Source organism: Ovis aries, chromosome 2, assembly GCF_016772045.2.
Source record: "Ovis aries strain OAR_USU_Benz2616 breed Rambouillet chromosome 2, ARS-UI_Ramb_v3.0, whole genome shotgun sequence".
Lineage (NCBI taxonomy): Eukaryota > Metazoa > Chordata > Mammalia > Artiodactyla > Bovidae > Ovis > Ovis aries.
Window position 1 is genome coordinate 184,540,328 of NC_056055.1, and position 17,213 is coordinate 184,557,540.

At 50.8% G+C, this 17,213-nt stretch overlaps 1 protein-coding gene across 4 annotated transcripts in view; it reads left to right on the plus strand.

The window, feature by feature from the left end:
• Positions 1 to 6,240: 6,240 nt before the first annotated feature.
• The window catches only part of STEAP3 (STEAP3 metalloreductase), a 51,921-nt gene continuing 40,948 nt past the window's right edge, over positions 6,241 to 17,213 (plus strand). Inside the window, exon 1 of one of the 4 annotated variants that reach the window (XM_042243959.2) lies at positions 6,241 to 10,767. Coding sequence is in view for 1 of the 4 variants with exons in the window: in XM_042243958.2 (XP_042099892.1) it covers positions 6,336 to 6,426 (91 nt within the window). In the remaining 3 variants the exon portion in view is untranslated. Of the gene's footprint in view, positions 10,768 to 11,543; positions 11,615 to 17,213 lie in introns of those variants that run through there. The other 3 variants (XM_042243960.2, XM_042243958.2, XM_012139940.4) reach the window with 3 other exon arrangements.

Consider the following 17,213-nt stretch of genomic DNA (forward strand, 5'->3'; position numbering starts at 1 on the left):
GAAGGGGGTGACAGAGGATGAGATGGTTGGATGGCATCACCAACTCAATGGATGTGAGTTTGAGCAAACTCCAGGAGACAGTGAAGGACACGGAAGCCTGGTGTGCTGCAGTCCATGGGGTTGCAAAGAGCTGGACATGACTGAGCAACTGAACAACAGCCACCTGCTTCCCACCTTTGATGAATGAGGGTTTCTGGAATGTCAGGAAAGGTTGTAAGGGGAGAGCTGAGGAAAGACTGGGCCTCGCAGCCACAAAGTTCAGGTCTTCCAGCCAGGGCTGGGCCAGGTCCAATGGGCAGCATGTACCCAGGGTCCTAGCATCCTCTTCCATCCCTCCAGGCTCTGGAATCCAGGGGATTGATTGCGGCCAAGAAGGACAACGAACCAAGGAATATAGCTGAGGGCAGATTGGGGAATCAATGTGTGTTCAAGGACTAATTTTACCATCTGCATGTAGTATACTCCCCTTCTGTCATCAGCTCCATTTTACAGATAAGAAAACTGAGGCTCAGGATTCAACTTCAAAAGCCTTGTCACATCAAAAGCCTTGTTCTCTCCAGATGTCAAAGGCAGTGGGTGGGCCATAGGTCCTCAGTCACTTCCCTTCCTGGATTCCAGAAAGCAAGAGATTTGATTTTGGCTAAATGACCTTTTTGAATGCCCTTTTTAGCCCTGGCCAGATGACTGCTTGGGCAGTTGCTTTGAACTCTGATTAAACATGCAGCCCTTAGCCCTGAGTGAGGAGCTCTGAATGCACATGATTTACTAGACTTATTTTGTCCCCTAAGTACACTTCACCCCCTCCCAGCCCCTCATGTGCCTTTTATGATCCACCCCCAAAGGCTTCCAAGAGACAGAAAGGAAGTGGTAGGGAGTGGGCACCAAAATACACCCACTGGCTTTCAATCCCAGCTCCACCACTTTCTGAGCTATATCACATCGAGTAGGTGATGTAGGGACGTCCCTCTAGCTCAGATGGTAAAGAATCTGCTTCCAATGCAGGAGATCTGGGTTTGATCCCTGGGTCAGGAAGATCCCCTGGAGAACAAAATGGCAACCCACTCCAGTACTCTTGCCTGGAGAGTCCCATGGACAGAGGAGCCTGGTAGGCTACAGTCTGTGGGGTCGCAAAGAGTTGGATACGACTGAGACTAACAATACAATGCAATAGGTGACGTGACCTCCCCATACCTGTCTCCTATTTGAAAATGGGGGGAATGTTCTATGAAGATTGTTGGGGTGTACCCTGTGGATCTGCATGCCTTGTAGTTTCCCAGCCCCAAGATCAAAGAAAGAGCCGGGAGACAGTGACAGAGACAGCGGTGGTTTACTGGACAGGGGATCTTTCACAGAGGGTCCTGGGGAGACCCCCCACTATGTGTGACAGATGGTAAGTGAGACATGACAGCAGTTTTTGCTACTCAGAGGAAAAGGAGGCTACTATTTGACGTCAGGTGGGCTCATCAGTTACCAGGGACTAATTAAGCTCAGTAATTAAAAGGATTAGGTAGTTATGTGAATGAAGCAAGGTCTGGTTGAAGAGGGGATATACAGAGAGTAAGGGAACAGCCATTTTGAACGACCTGCTGTTGACTGAAAAAGATGCACAACTTGAGAGTTGAGTTAAGCTTGATCTGGGGCAAAATGAGGACTGCAGCCCAGGAGACAGCATTTCAGATAGCTCTGAGAAGCCGCTTCAAAGAGGTAGTGGGAGAAGGTCAATCCATAAATTATTGTGAAGGGGGAGTTCAATGCCATCAATGCTTACTTCACAAGAGGTTTTCTGCTTGTTGCCAGGATCTGATGTCATCATGAAGGGATTTAGTGCTTTTCTGAATATGAGGAGATGCAAGGATTGGGATCATAAAATCTGTTCCCTAAAATACCCTCCTATTTAAAGACCTGCCCCACCAGGCTCCCTGGAGCTCAGGGTGCCTCACTCCATCCTGAACTCCCGCAGGGAGTGTTGAAGGTGAACACCTGCAGCACAGGGTTCGATCTCCACAGAGGCGGGTGGCAAATGCCCTTGTTCTTCAGTCACTGGCAATACTCTGGGCAAGTGCCCATTTGTCGTTGACATTGCCCATACAAGGATTATATGAGCTAACACAGTTAACACGCTAGGAACAGGGCCTGGTATATAGCATGCCTCAGAAACTCTTAGCTATTATTATCACACACACTCATGGCTCTTCAAATCCTCCTGGGCCCCCCCAGCTAGCAGGACAAAGCCTCGATAATCACCCAAAGGCAAACCAGGCCTCTCTTCATCTGTCCCCTTTGTCCCCAGCCCTATCTGCTGCAGCAGCTTTCAGGGACCCCCAGATCATGCACAGGGCAAGCCCTGTTCACAGGACTCACAAGGCATTGGGGGAAGTTTCAGACACCTTGAGCTGGCAGGGGCAGGGAACTGGGCAAGAAGTTTCTACAGTCAGCCTGGAAGCTGACTGGAGGGCCCACAGTGCCCACTGACCACTATGACAGGAGGGGGGAGGGGGGAGACTGGCATTCACTGGGGGTCTTTGACATGAGTTGAGAGGAGAGCTAGTTCCCTGAGGGCTTCTCAGAGACAGGGAGAGTTTAGATCAGGACGCAGAAGGAAGAAGACTTTTCCAGTGGGGAGAAGAGAGGCCTGCTAGGAAGTGCATTTCTTACGGAAATGACTTTTTTCAGTGGTCTGCCCACTTCACTCTTCCTTTTCCTCTTAATTGATTGACTACCTTTTAATGAACACCTGCTATGTGCCAGGCATTTTCCTGGCAGCTTATCACTTCATTCTTACAATCACCTGAAGGAGATATGCGCTGTCATTTTGCAGCTGAGGAAACCAAGTTTGAATCCTGGCTTCAGTCTGAAGCCAGGTCAGTATGTCGCTTTGTTCTGCAAATGCCTCTAAAGACCAATCCCCGGTCCCTCTCCCCCATGGAGTCCCCAGGATCTAGCTGACTGTGGCCTTGGTTCATGGAATATATACCAGGACTTGGGCCACTATCTCCTTTATTTGTCTTGCAGGGACCTAGCTTCTCATGTGCTGCCAGGGAATAGCAAATGTTTACATGACTCTGAGGATGATGGCCCACTTTTGCACATCGCTGGAATCAGGCAGTAAACTGGAAACAACCAGACTCTTGAAAACCTACCTGGCATTTCACAGACCTGCCTCTGGGCTATGCAGATCTCATCGGTGGAGCCTCACCTCTGAGAGGCTAGGGGGGCTCATAGGACTCCGCGTAGGAGGGGCAGAGCTGCAAGTGTTTCCCCATCCAGATTCATCTTCCCTCTGGCCACACTATGTGGACTACTCCTGCTCTGCCCCTGACTAAGCTGGCCCCAGCCCTTAGCACAGAGGCGTGCTGGCCGCCTCCCACAGGAGCCGTGCACCTGGTGAGGCAGCAGGAGCAAAAAGACCTGTGGTTGAGGCAGACCTGGCTTCCTCACTGCATGATGCTTTCTTCATCTGAAAATGTGGCTCGTTCTATTCACCTCACAAGGTCTTGATGGGGCTTAAAGCCCATGACTTAAATGTGGCACAGTCCTTGCCTCAAGGTAGTTGTTGTTCAGTTGCTCAGCCTTGTCGGACGCTTTGTGACATCATGGACTGCAGCACACCAGGCTTCCCTGTCCGTCACCATCTCCCAGAGCTTGCTCAAACTCACGTCCGTTGAGTCAGAGATGCTGAGATGGGAATCTGAGTTCTTGTCTGCAGAGCTGAAGAATGGAATCCACGAACACGCAAACACTCACGGTAGCAAGTGAATAGGATTTATTGAAGAGAAGGAAAGTACCAAGCTCTCAGCATAGACACTGAGAGGGGGTAAACAGTACCCACAAGATGGGACTTAAAGCAGTTTTTATATCCTTCCTCAAATTATTTCTAACCAATTATTATTATAACTAATAATAACCATTATTTCTAACCAATCAATTTAAAGTTAATTTAAACCAATCAATTTAAGTCAAGATACTTAAAATCTTTATGGTTTCTCTTTATCCTTGGATTAAGTCACGATTCATGCCCTCTGGCCTTTTTACCAGATGGGTGGGTTTAAGATTAATGATCTTTAAGAATTTTCCACAGTTTGTTGTGATGCACAGTCAAAGGCTACCACACCACCTGCCTCCTGTGAAATCTGTATGCAGGTCAAGAAGCAACAGTTGGAACTGGACATGGAACAACAGACTGGTTTCAAATAGGGAAGGGAGTACATCAAGGCTGTATATTGTCACTCTGCTTATTTAACTTATACGCAGAATACATCATGAGAAATGCTGAACTGGATGAAGCACAAGCTGGAGTCAAGATTGCCGGGAGAAATATCAATAATGATATGAAGATGACACCACCCTTATGGCAGAAAGCAAAGAAGAACTAAAGAGCCTCTTGATGAAAGAGAATAGTGAAAAAGTGGGCTTAAAACTCAACATTCAGAAAACTAACATCATGGCATCTGGTCCTATCACTTCGTGGCAAATAGATGGGAAACAGTGGAAACAGTGACGGACTTTTTGGGGGGCTCGAAAATCACTGCAGATGGTGACTGCAGCCATGAAACTGAAAGATGCTTGCTCCTTGGAATAAAAGGTATGACCAACCTAGACAGCATATTTAAAAAGCAGAGACATTACTTTGCAAACAAAGGTCCATCTAGTCAAAGCTGTGGTTTTTCCATGTATGAATGTGAGAGATGGACTATAAAGAAAGCTGAGCACCGAAGAATTGATGCTTTTGAACTGTGGTGTTGGAGAAAATTCTTGAGAGTCCCTTGGACTAAAAGAAGATCAAACCAGTCCATCTTAAAGGAAATCAGTCCCGAATATTCATTGGAAGGACTGATGCTGAAGCTGAAACTCCAATACTTTGGCCACTTGATGCAAAGAACTGACTCATTTGAAAAGACCCTGATGCTGAGAAAGATTGAGGGCAGGAGCAGAAGGGGACGACAGAGGATAAGATGGTTGGATGGCATCACTGACTCGATGGACATGAGTTTGAGTAAACTCTGGGAGTTGGTGATGGACAGGGAAGCCTGTTGTGCTGCAGTCCATGGAGTCACAAAGAGTTGGACACCGAGCGACTGAACTGAACTGAAGATTAATAATCACCAGTTGCTTTTCCCCCAAGCATGTGGAACAGAATCCAATTACTTCCATTCCCTGGATCTGAGTGCTGATCATTTATCATACTAAAGAGACATTCCAGGAATTCAGGACAATGGAGTGGATGTTTACTGAAAACAAGGCCAAGCTCAGAGTTCTACACTGACTAGTAATTTCTACTTCAATGCTAATCCAATCATCTCGTCCTCCATCATCCCCTTCTGCTCCTGACTTCAGTACTTCCCAGCATGAAGGTCTTTTCCAATGAGTTGGCTTTTCACATCAGGTGGCCAAAGTATTGGAGCTTCAGCTTCAGCATCAGTCCTTCCAATGAATATTCAGGACTGATTTCCTTTAGGATTGACTGATTTGATTTCCTTGCTGTCCAAGGGACTTTCAAGAGTCTTCTCCAACACCACAGTTCAACAGCATCAGTTCTTTGGTGCCCAGCCTTCTTTATGGTCCAAATCTTTTACCCATACATGACTACTAGAAAAACCATAGCTTTGACTATACAGACATTTGTTTGCAAAGTAATGTCTCTGCTTTTAAACATGCTGTCTAGATTTGTCATAGCTTCTCTTCCAAGGAGCAAATGTCTTTCAATTTCATGGCTGCCGTCACCATTTGCAGTGATTTTGGAGCCCAAGAAAATGAAGTCTGTCACTGTTCCATTGTTTCCCCATCTATTTGCCATGAAGTGATGGGACCGGATGCCATAATCTTTGTTTTTTGAATGTTGAGTTTTAAGCCAGCTTTTTCACTCTCTTCTTTCACCATCAAGAGGCTCTTTAGTTCCTCTTCACTTTCTGCCATAAGGGTGATATTATCTTCATATCTGAAATTATTGATATTTCTCCTGGCAATCTTGATTCCAGCTTGTGCTTTATCCAGTCTGGCATTTCACACGGATATACTCTGCATACAAGTTAAATAGGTGGTGGAACTTCAAAAATGTCACTTCCTTACCCTCCTCCCTTTGGGAGTCAATACCCAGGAAGCAGAGAATTAGGCAGGATGAAAACATCCCCAGGCCTGGAAGGAAGCCTTATCTAGCTACTGACCACAGTGCATGTACAGATAACCTTGAGGTCAGTGACCCCACCTGGGCCAGGAGAGGCTCTGACACTGCTGCGCTTGAGCAGTCTGGGCTGACTCCACACTCCGCCCACACTGAGCTGAGTGAGCTGAGTGAGCCCTGGCCACCAGGCTCAGGCCCAGGGCAGAAGCAGCAGCACATGAAGAGTGGGCAGCTGGCAAGCAGAGCCCCTGCTCCAGGCTGCAGTAAGTCCCTTGACATGGAGGACAGCCCCTTGCACCCCCAATCAGGTGAGCTGGGTACGGACGCGCAGGGAGAAAGCAGGGAGGAGCATAGTATGGGTGTCACCTAGCTGGTCGAGCTTTCTTTTCTTAGTAACTTCGGGCAGAGTCATCTGTCTCCCAATCCTTCCACCTTCTCAAAAATCCAGCAGAGGATGGGAATGGAAGGGTAATGTTTGCCCAGGGAGAAATGAATTTGCCATTGTAACACACAAGTGTTACCTATTTATTTTTCTTAAACAATCGGCTTTTTCCAAAAGCAATTTAGAACAGCTTATAAAGAAGAGCTTCACAATAAGGTTAATAGTAAATAAGACTTGGGAAATCATGGGCTGGGGTCAAAATAAAGTAGAATTTAAAGAAGCTCAGCTGGTAAAGAGTCCACCTGCAGTGCAGGAGAGCCTGTTTCAGTTCCTGGGTTGGGAAGATCTGATGGAGAAGGAATAGGCTAGCCACTCCAGTATTCTTGCCTGGAGAATTCCATGGACTGTACAGTCCATGGGGTTGCAGAGTCAGACACAACTGAGCGACTTGCATTAAATATATTTAGTAAAGATAAGATAATCATGAATATGGGTCTGAGTATCCTAGTCTCCATGGTAAAAAGGGAAATAGGATCAGCAACTGGAAAGGAAGATGCATACTAGTTTTATATTTTTTTCCTAGCGCTTTATATAATAGGCATTAAGCACTGTGAGAAACAGGTTATTTACTTCATATTTCTAAAAATTCAGAAGCAGATGAAATCAGGCTATTTGGCTCACAAGAGCCTTTGAGAAAGCAAGGGGAATGGTATTAAACTACCACCCCATTAGGGTGAATGCATTCCAATACAGGTTTCTGATGGTCAGATGGGCCTGGGTGCTCAGTGAGTCGTCCCTTTCCTCATCTGTGTTGCAGATCCGCATTTCTCAAACTTTAATATGCATGCAATCTCCAGCAAGTCTTTTAAAAATGCCTTTCTGATTTAGATCTGGGGTAGGCAGTTCTGAAAAACTCCCAGGGTACCACGTGGACCATACTTGGAGCAAGGAGCTAAAAGCCTAGACTTCTCTAGCCGTGCACCTCTGCGGTTTCCCCCAACTGAAGGTAACGCAGTGCTGCCATAGTTCCCACTGACCACTGATGTCCAGTCCCAAGCCATGATTCCCGACTCACACAGAGACTGACTAAGCGCCTACCATGTGTCCGAGCGCCCTTAGCAAAATGGCTGTTCCTGCCCACCCTTCCCCTAGTCTTGGATGTGCCCACCCCTCCCCCTAAAAGCACCTGCCTCTAGAACCTTGTTCATGCTCTTGAGCTGCCACAGTTAAATCTCTTGTGGATACAGTCTCATTCCACTGAACTCAGAGAGCTTTTCCTTTGGAGAGAGCTCATGTTGCAATAGAGGACTAGAAGGAGGGCAAGACTTACACCGGAGTGCCAAGCCCTGGGTGCAGGGACAGAGGGTTGAGGGCCCTGTTAGTCACACCTTATAACACCTTACAATGCTGGCTTGAAATAATCCATAACATGAAAGAGACTGTAAGCTTAAACCCTGAGCCCTGAGCACACTTCTGCAGCGTGCCTCCCCTTCCAGCGGCTGTCCCCCACAGCCCACCCCATGCCTGTGACCACGGCCTCACCTCTGGGTGGTTTCAACAAGGCTTTATCCACAGGGTCATCACAGAAGAAGACACAACCCATCCGTTTTCCCTTGAAATTGCTTCCCCAAGGTGCAGTCCCACTCCCTCCCTCACAGAAGGAAGCAGTTCCCTGTGCCCAGAGGCTTGGTTTGGGGAGTCTCACCTTGCCTGGGCCTGGCAGTGGAGGGCAGGGCACCTTTCCTGGGGCTGCAGCCCAGCCTGAGCACATCTAGGTCCAGGTGGCCTGGCTCCCAGCCAGGCTGTCAGAATATACCTGGCACACGGCTTCAAGTGACCATCTTGATTTAGTAGTCAATTAGAATATTTATTTTGTGAAATGGATGTGTTCTGTCTGAGCTTATAAGTGCTGGATCAATCTAAGAAGATGAGTCTGAACTATGTCCTTCTCCTCTCTGGGCCAAGTAGAAGATAAACCTAGATTCTCTTCCCAGGTACTTTCATCTTCTAAGCCAAAGGAGTAGCCTTGTCTGTAGGAAAAAGGGAACTCTCAGGACACTGACATGCAGGGGCTCCATATCCAGATATCCACCAGCGCATGTACTGAGCACCTCCTGTGTGCCTGCAGCGCTAGCTCCAGGGCAAGCAAAGGAGGAGACCAGATGTCGATGTCAGGGGAGCACTGGGCGAAGCTTCCCAGAGATGCTGGGAGGTGCAGAAGGTTGAGAATGGCCAAGCATTCATTCAACAACTGTTTACAGAGCACCGACTATGTGCCAGGCTCTGATCCAGGCACTGGGAATACAGAAGTGAAAGAGGCAGATAAAACTCCCTGCCCTGAAGGAGCTTACATTTCTGTGGGAACAGAACATTAATGAACAGCAAACAGAGAAGGCGTGTCTTATAGTGTGTTAGAAGGAGAAAAAAGGGCTTTCCTGGTGGCTCAGTGGTAAAGAATCTGCCTGCCAATGCAGGAGACATGGGTTCAATCCCTGGGCTGGGAAGATCCCCTAGAGTAGAAAATGGCATGGGATTATTCTTGCCTGAATAATCCCATGAACAGAGGAGCCTGGCGGGCTACAATCCATGGGGTCGCAAAGAGTCAGACATGACTGAGTGACTAACACACACCAGAAGGAGAAAAAGGCTAAGTGAAAAGAAATAGGGCAGAGTACCCAGATGAGGGATGCAGATAATTGGGTGAGTCTCACAGAGGTGATGTTATTTCTCAAGGATCCAAAGGAAGGAGGGAGAAGGCCCGCGTGGCAGGGCTGAGTGAGAGCAGAGAGAAGACAGCTGGAGACAAGGTCCTGCTGGGCCTGGTCGCCATAGAAAGGACTTTGGTTTGACTCTCAGAGACCAGGGAGCCAGGGGCAAGTTTTGAGCCAAGGAGTAACACGGTCTGACAAATGTCTCCGAAGGATGGCTCCAGCCACTCTGCCCTTGGCCTGGCCATGGACATGAGTCTGGCAGAGGAGGTGCTCGACCAGTGTCAGGGCACCATCCTCCCCCCAGCTCAGGAGGTGGCGCGTTGCTTCCGGGAGCTGGGCTCCATGAAACACTGATTCAGCTCTCAGCCACACTAGGCCTCACGTCAGGTGAGACAGACAGGCCAAGCATCAAAGGCCAACAGCGTGGATGGTGCTCTTTCCACCAAGGTTCTTGGCCTCAGCAGGGTGTTCACCTCTCTCCCTCCCTGTGCCTTTCAGGCCCCTCATTGTTCTCTGGCACAAGCTCATGATCCACTAGGACATTCCTCTGTGTATCTCTGCTGCTCCAGCCTTTGCCCTCTCTCCAACTCATGGGGAGCCCCTCAGAGCCCTACCAGGTCTCTTTGGAAGGATGCTAGCCAGATCCTTTGAAAATATTGGAAGGCTTCTCGGCGTCTCTATTTCCCAAGCTGCATCTCCTTGTGCTCCAGCTCCTCTAGAGTAACAAGAAGGGTGCTCAGAGACCCTCATCAGAGAAGATCTTGAAAGAGCACCTACTGTGTGCAGGGCACCATGTGAGGGGCACCAAAGAAGGCTACATGCTCATTCCTGTTTCCCCAAAGTCACTGCAGAGGCAACCTGCCATCCAAGGGCCAGAACCAGGCATGGGGCAACTGTGTCCCCAGCACTTGGAACATTGTGATATGGTGCGGCTTCCTGAGTGTGGAATGCACAAAGGACCTATGAGAACTGCTCCAGAGCTCAGAGAGGATGTTTTCCTGGGGCAGGGTGGCACAGGAGATGGGAGAGAAGCTGGGCCTCAGGGTCTGGCAGAGTGGAGAGCTGGGGCAGGTGGGTATTTCATGCAAGAGGAAACCTATGGAAGTGAGGAAGCACAAGATGCTGGTGAAGTGAGAGGACAAAGAAAAGGACTCTCATCTCACCACCTGGCCAGAGCTCTGCCTCTCCCCGTCACTGCGCTCCCTGAGGTCTAGTTGTGGGGCCATTCTTGAGGCCCAGCCGCCTGCCTTTCTGGTCTCTGGGTTCAGATAGCCCCTCCCTAGGACTTATCTCCCCAGAACAGCTTGGGATCCTGGAGTAATTTGAAGCTCTTTATCAAGGGCTAGCAGAATATGTCCTAGAGGACTAATCCAGAGAGAGTCCCAGGGGTCAGGCAACCCCCAGTCAGCCTCCCAGAAGATGTGTGACATTGGTGCCCCACAACGATCAGAGCCCCGGTGTCCTCACCTGTGGAAGGAGAGGAACGGTGGTCAGCAGCACGTGATGAGACTGCAGGTGAGAAAGGGCTTCAGATGACGGCGCACACCTCTAGAAAGGTACCTGAAAGATATCCTCACCTTATACCTGACTCACAGCTGTGCTGGGAGGCCACCGTCATGGGGGAGTGGAGGACAGCGCCCAGAGCTGGAGGCCATCTGTCTCTGGGCAGGGTGGTAGTTTCAAGCCTAGGAAGTCTAGATGAGGAGACTAGGGCCCTCCCAAGGGCCCTCCCCCAGTTCCCAGGCCCTGGAAGTGAGGACTCTGAAGAAGGGTCAGAGGTCTGCGCTAAGGGTAGACCAGGGACAGAGGAGCACCGGAAGCAACTGAGGCCTGGATGCAGCCTAGTGGAGGAGGGGGCCTCTGCTGCTGCGCCCCTTGCAGGATGGAAGGAAGCCAGGTTGAACTGGTGCCTTGGCATCGTCCCACCTGTGTGAACTTGGCCTGCCACTTAACCTGGCATTATGAAATGGACGTGGATTTGAGGTGTCCCTCGGATGAAGGGAGCCAGCCGGTCCCAGAAGTTACTGCAGACTCCAGACGCCCTGCTTGTCCGGGTTAAGAGTTGTCCACTTTAATGAGGGAGATAGAGGTGTAGTTCTAGAAGTTTAGGAACATTAGGCCGGGGGAGGGGAGGGTCGTTTGTCCCTGCCGCCCACCACCACTGCTGGAGCTGCAGGACCAGGCGGGGATCGAGGACCCTGCAGCTCCCCGATTGCGGTCCCGGGGGAGGTGGCCAAGCCGGATAAGCAGCCGCCGCCGGCAGGAGGGCGGCCTCCTCCCCCGCAGGTCCGGCCCTACAGGCGGGCGGGGCACCGCGAGAGGAGGAGCCTCCGGGCCGGGCTACCGCCTCCGCCGCCGCGGACCTTCTGCTGCCGCCGCTCCGAGCAGCGGCGGGCCTGAAAGGTGAGTGGCCCCTCGCCCAGGTCGCCGCGGGGCTGCGCCCTGCCAGGGACCCCGGCCCCGGAGGCTGCCCCGTAGCCTCCTGCGCCTGGGCCGCCCCACGCATGCAGGAAACCTGGGCGACTGGGACCCAGCCACGTGTGCCCGGCGGCAGCGAACCCAGGTCCTGGGTCCTCCACTCCCTGTGTACCTTCCTTCCCAACCTCGTGCGCCACCCGAGGTGGGCAGGGCCGGGCGCGCGCAGCGCCGGGGTCGGGACTGAAGGGACCTAGCTAATTCCCCGGGATGCTGCGTCCCGCGCCCCACCCCGCGGACCCGCCGAGTCCACCGGTCCCGCGTTTCCCGCTGCTCCCGCCCGCGGTCACAGGGGAGCGCCGGAGCGCTGGGCGGGATCTTCTCGCCAGGCCTCCCAGCCCTGTGCCTGCCCCGGGCGGGGCAGGCGGCAGGGGCGGGGGCTCCCGACCTTGACCGGGAAGAGGCTGGGCTGACCAGTGTCCTCTGCCCGCAGAGCTCTTGCCTGGCAAACTTACCGGTTTCCGTGAAATTGGGGGCAGGCTGCCCAGAGAGGCGTGGTTGGAACTTTGCTCACTCTGGGTTAGATGAAGGGGAGGGTACGACGAGTTAGTATGTCCTTTGAGGACCAGGAGGCTGGGTCCTCAGGGAAAATGCAGACAGGTCTTGGAGCCCTGGCAGAGGACTCTGGGGGAGAGGCCTCATAGGTTTCCAAGGCCGCCGCTGAGACACAGGCTGCAGATAGGGATCATAGAAATACAGGGAAGTATTTCTGTCCATCAGAGTCCAGTGATGATATGATTAATAGCAGACATTTATTGCGCATTATCTACACCAGAATTCTTGCTTTACTCACAGTATTCCAGTTAATCCTCAGTATGGAAAGGCACCATTATTATCTCATTTAAGATGGGGAAACTGAGCCTCTGACAGCATGGGTATTTTATAAGGATACACGAGTACTAAGTTGCAAAAGTAGGATTTGTACACAGATTTATCTGACTTGAGAGCCGAGAGGATGCTGCTACTGGAAGAGATAGGTCATGCTCTCAGAGGGCTGTGGCAGCCTGAGGAATCCCAGGCGAGGGCCCGAAAATCCACGAGACCACAGAGTCTTACCTGGCGTGACCCTCGGTCACCTGCATGGTTTCTTAAAAATACAGATACCTATGTCTTCCTTGTTGGCTCAGTGGTGAAGAATCCACCTGCCAATGCAGGAGACATGGGTTCCATCCCTGGGTTGGGAAGACCCCCTGAAGAAGGAAATGGCAACCCACTCCAGTATTCTTGCCTGAGAAATCCCACGGACAGAGAAGCCTGGCAGGCTACAGTCCGTGGGGTCGCAAAAGAGTCAGGCATGACTAAGTGACTAAACAACAACAAGGTCCTACCCACAGCTGGCCGAGTCCAATTTTGCAGAGTGAACCCCCCTAGCATCTAGTCAGGAGGGCCTGGAGGGCGCTCTACCGTCATCTGTATCCCCAGTGGCCTCCAGAGGGGCCAGCTTGGAGCAGGTGCTTTTGTTACCAAGTACAAGTTCACTCTGCTCTCCACACAAGATGCCAGTTGACCGTGAGACAAGGTGTTGAGGCAAGGAATAGACTTTATTTGGAAAGCTGGCTGACCGAGAAGATGGCAGACTAATATCTCCAAATAACCATCTTGTGGGGTCTGGGTGCTAGGTTCTTTTATAGAACCAGAGAGAGATGCAGTGAGGAACTAAGGCCAAAATGCAGAATAGAGGCAATGAGGAAGTAAAGCAAAAAAGGCCATCAGTCTTGCAAAACATCTCTGGGAATGGCCAGCCTTGGGAAAGGGATATGCTCTTCTCATCTTTCTTACAGCCATTCGCTGGTGGACAGGGTCAGATTATCTCCCTAGGAGCTGAATAAGGGCGCTCTAGATTAACAGTCAGGCAGAGGGACAGGGTTCTCTGAGGCAGGCCCTAACGTATGATTATAACAAAAGCAATGAAAAGCAAGTCAAAGAAATAGATCCAACATGGAGTCAATTGACTTTCTGTTACAACACTTAAGCAATGTCTGATGGATGAATGGACTTCGTGGGTCAGGGGCTATCACTGGGACAGAAAAATTTTCCTGAAAGAGGCCTCGAATGATGGACAAGTGACCTCAGCCAGGCCTGGGGGAGGAAGGCCTGGATTTGGCATGTGGTGACCGTGGCCTCAGAGTTTGCAGGGAGCTTGGGCCAGGCCATTTGTTCATTGGAGGGTTGGACAGACAGCCTCAGGCTTGTTGAGCTCCCCAGGACCAGGCCTGGTCACACTGGGACCATAGGTATGCCCTCTTTGGCCTAGAGATGCCAAACAGACGAACTCCTCTCTCCTCCAAGTTTTCTGTCCTTAACTCTGGGCCCTTAACTCTGGGCCCTTCCCTTGCAGGATGTATCAGAGTTGTTGGGCAGGGCTTCAGATAGTTAAAAGGGGAAATGTAAGGACTAAAGTCCATAGCTGCAAACCTGAACAGTGGAGTGGCTGACTGCAGAGGAGGGTGCCTGCCTTCATCACAGACCTTTACCGTGTGGCCTAAAGCACGGCCTCCATTCTCTGAACCTGTTTCATCTACAAGAACTGCTAAGGGCTTGGGACCTTATATTCCTATAAAACAGGAACTATAGTGCCTGCTGGGGGAGGATGCACCGTGTGATAGTGCTGAGGTTCAGGAGTACAGTAAATATCAGACCCCTTCCCATTCTCCCAGGGTTTGAGTGAAAAGCAGCTGGGAACCTTACAGGCTCATTGCTCCTCTTGTCTGAACCCCTCAGCTCACTAGGGCGTGGCCTCCATGGTCCCCTTCTCTGTTGCAGACCTGGTCTTGAGCCCAGGCCCCAATTTAGTTTGGGTTACAGAACTTGGAGGTGGGAAGGCAAGGGGTGGGGACAAGGCACACTAGGTGGTTTTCAAACATTTGGCTACAGAAGGCTCACTTCCTCCTATCTGTGCCCCAGAGCTGGGCCCACCTACCTGTCCAACCTGATCTGCCATTCCCAGGCCTCTGCATGTCAGCCCTTCATGCCCTTGGCATGCAGTGAGCACCCCTTCATAACTGAAATGCAATCGTCATCATCAGTGAATAGTCAGCTCCCCACATGCCGAGCATGTTATAGGTGTGAGCACACTTGAACCTTCCAACTGTCCTATGAAATAGACAGTGCTGTTCTCCCAGCCCTGTGACTTTCCCAAGAACACATGAGACTACATTCTTTTGACAGCATATTTGTTCTCCTAACCACTGACTATAACTACTTGTCCAAATTTTGCCTAATTGTTTCTTCATTCAACATTTACTGACGTGGTATCAGGCACTCAGGAACTGGTTTGAGTCCTACTTCTAGCAGGATGAGTGTAGGCTGTCATTTATAATCACACGAAAGCCAACACCCTCCACTTATTTCTGAATATGAGTGGGAGAACTGAAGCCCAGGTTCCACAGCTAATGCGAGGGAGCCAGGATTCAAAACCAGAGATGGCTCCTCCCTGAGCTGGAGGTATTGACCACGGCCCTGGCGGGATCAGTGGCTACAAATTTATGCAGAATCATAAACCCCTGCATTGTCTCTTCAACCCAGAGCAAAAGATTTCCCCCGTCCTCAGGTATGGAACGCTGTCACTGGAGAATTACCTGATGCTCGACTCTTTCCAATCAGTCTGTCCTTATCAGTCACCATTGTCATCTGGCAAACGGGCAACAGGTGAGCCCTAATTGGTCTGCAATCAGGCAGTAACTTCTTACTCCAGCTTCGGCTTAATGAGATCCAGGTGGGGTCGAAGCACACAGCACATTTTTAAGCCTTTTAGAGCTATCCAATTAGATTAAACTGTGAAAAATGCAGTCTCAAGACTATCAAATCAGTCCAGGTAAATGTAAAGGAGTTTATGGAAGGGTGAATGGGCCTCCTGTCTTCCCTGGGGAGTAGGCTGTCTTGGTTCAAGTGCAGACGGCATGTTTCCCAGAGCCTGTGTGCCGTCTGTGATGGGAAGACCCAGGACTGTAGCAGCCAATGCTTCTGGTGGCTGTCAGGCTGTGGAAAGGGGAGGCCTGTGACTTGCCTGGTGGGCTTGGGGAGGTGACAGCATGCCCTGCTGTTGGGATGAAGGTCTCTCTGAAGGTGAATCATCCAGTGCTGACAGCTAAGGATGTTAAGGGGCTTTAGGTGTCCCTGTGAGATGGGCCCTCCAGGTAGATTTTGTGAAAGACAGGCTGGCCAAATACTGTGCCTGTGGAGTCACCCCAATGGGCCTTTTGAATCAAACAGGTCTGTGCCAAGCCCAGGTGCCCAGCCAGACGTGCACATGGGTCAGTATTGCATAGACACGGTGGGGTGGGGGTCTGGCAAATGAGCCATGACCTGATGTGGGGCCGAGCCTCTCCTGGAGGTCGAGCAGGCCCTTTGTGGCTGTCTATAGAGATGGCTCCACACTGGCGGGAAATCAGGTGGCGCCTGGAATTTTTAGGGAAGAAACAAGACGTGCTGAGCCAGGTGGCCAAGGGTTGTGATGAGAGTTCAGGGGGTTCGATCTGGGAAAGCCCTGCCCTCCTGGTGTTCCTAGATTAGAAGGCTGGAGGCTAGAGATCTGACTGCTCTGTGAGTTCTGTCTTGGCGGCCTTTGTCCTCTCTTAATTTTGCTGTGGATTTCCCTTGTGGCTCAAATGGTAAAGAATCTGCCTGTAATGCAGGAGACGGGGGTTTCACCCCTGGGTCAGAAAGATCCCCTGGAGAAGGAAATGATAACCTGCTCCAGTATTCTTGCCTGGGAAATCTCATAGACAGAGGAACCTAGTGGGCTACAGTCCACAGAGTCACAGAGTCAGTCATGACAGAGTGACTAATCAACAACAAAGTTTTGCTACAGCTCTTCTAGAACATTCTGATCTGGCATGGCTCTGTGTGACACGTGAAGGGAAGGGGAATCACAAGATTGGGGGAGCTCAGGACACAACTAGGGGCTTGGGGAGAACCCCAGGGGGCAGGGCATCACCGCTGGAACCATGGGGGTGCTGCTCTTGCCTGGAGGGTTTGCTTTCAGAAGGAAGTGTGGTTTCTGGCAGGGCAGCTTCTCCAAGGGGCTGTGTAGGTACACAGGAGTGGAGAGCCCTCAGGGAACTTACAGTCAACTGGGAAGCCAAATGAGGATACAAAATGCTCCTAGGCAGCAGAAGGGAAAGAGTCCAAGGCTGCATGTGGCCGGTGGCCTACAGCGGAACACAGGCCATGGGTACGAACTAGCAGTTGTAAGATGTAGGTCTGGGAGCTTTCATGCTTACTGTCTTACTTAACCATCAGAACAGAGAAGGAAAGTAGCCTACCCAAGGTCACATAGCTGGTACACGGTCAAACCTGAATTCACACCTAGATCTGTCTAACTAGATCCCGCATGAGGACAGCTGCTTCTGTATTCAGAATGAGGGAGATGAGTGGGGGGCTGTGGGGGGGTTCCTGGAGGTGCCTTGCATGCCCAAGGGCTCAGGTTAGATCTTCAGGGAAGAGGAGTGTCAATGGACAGGAGGAAGACAAGACTTCAGGTGGAGGTGACGGCGCTGGGAGAAGAGGGGAGCGGGGACTGGAAGGA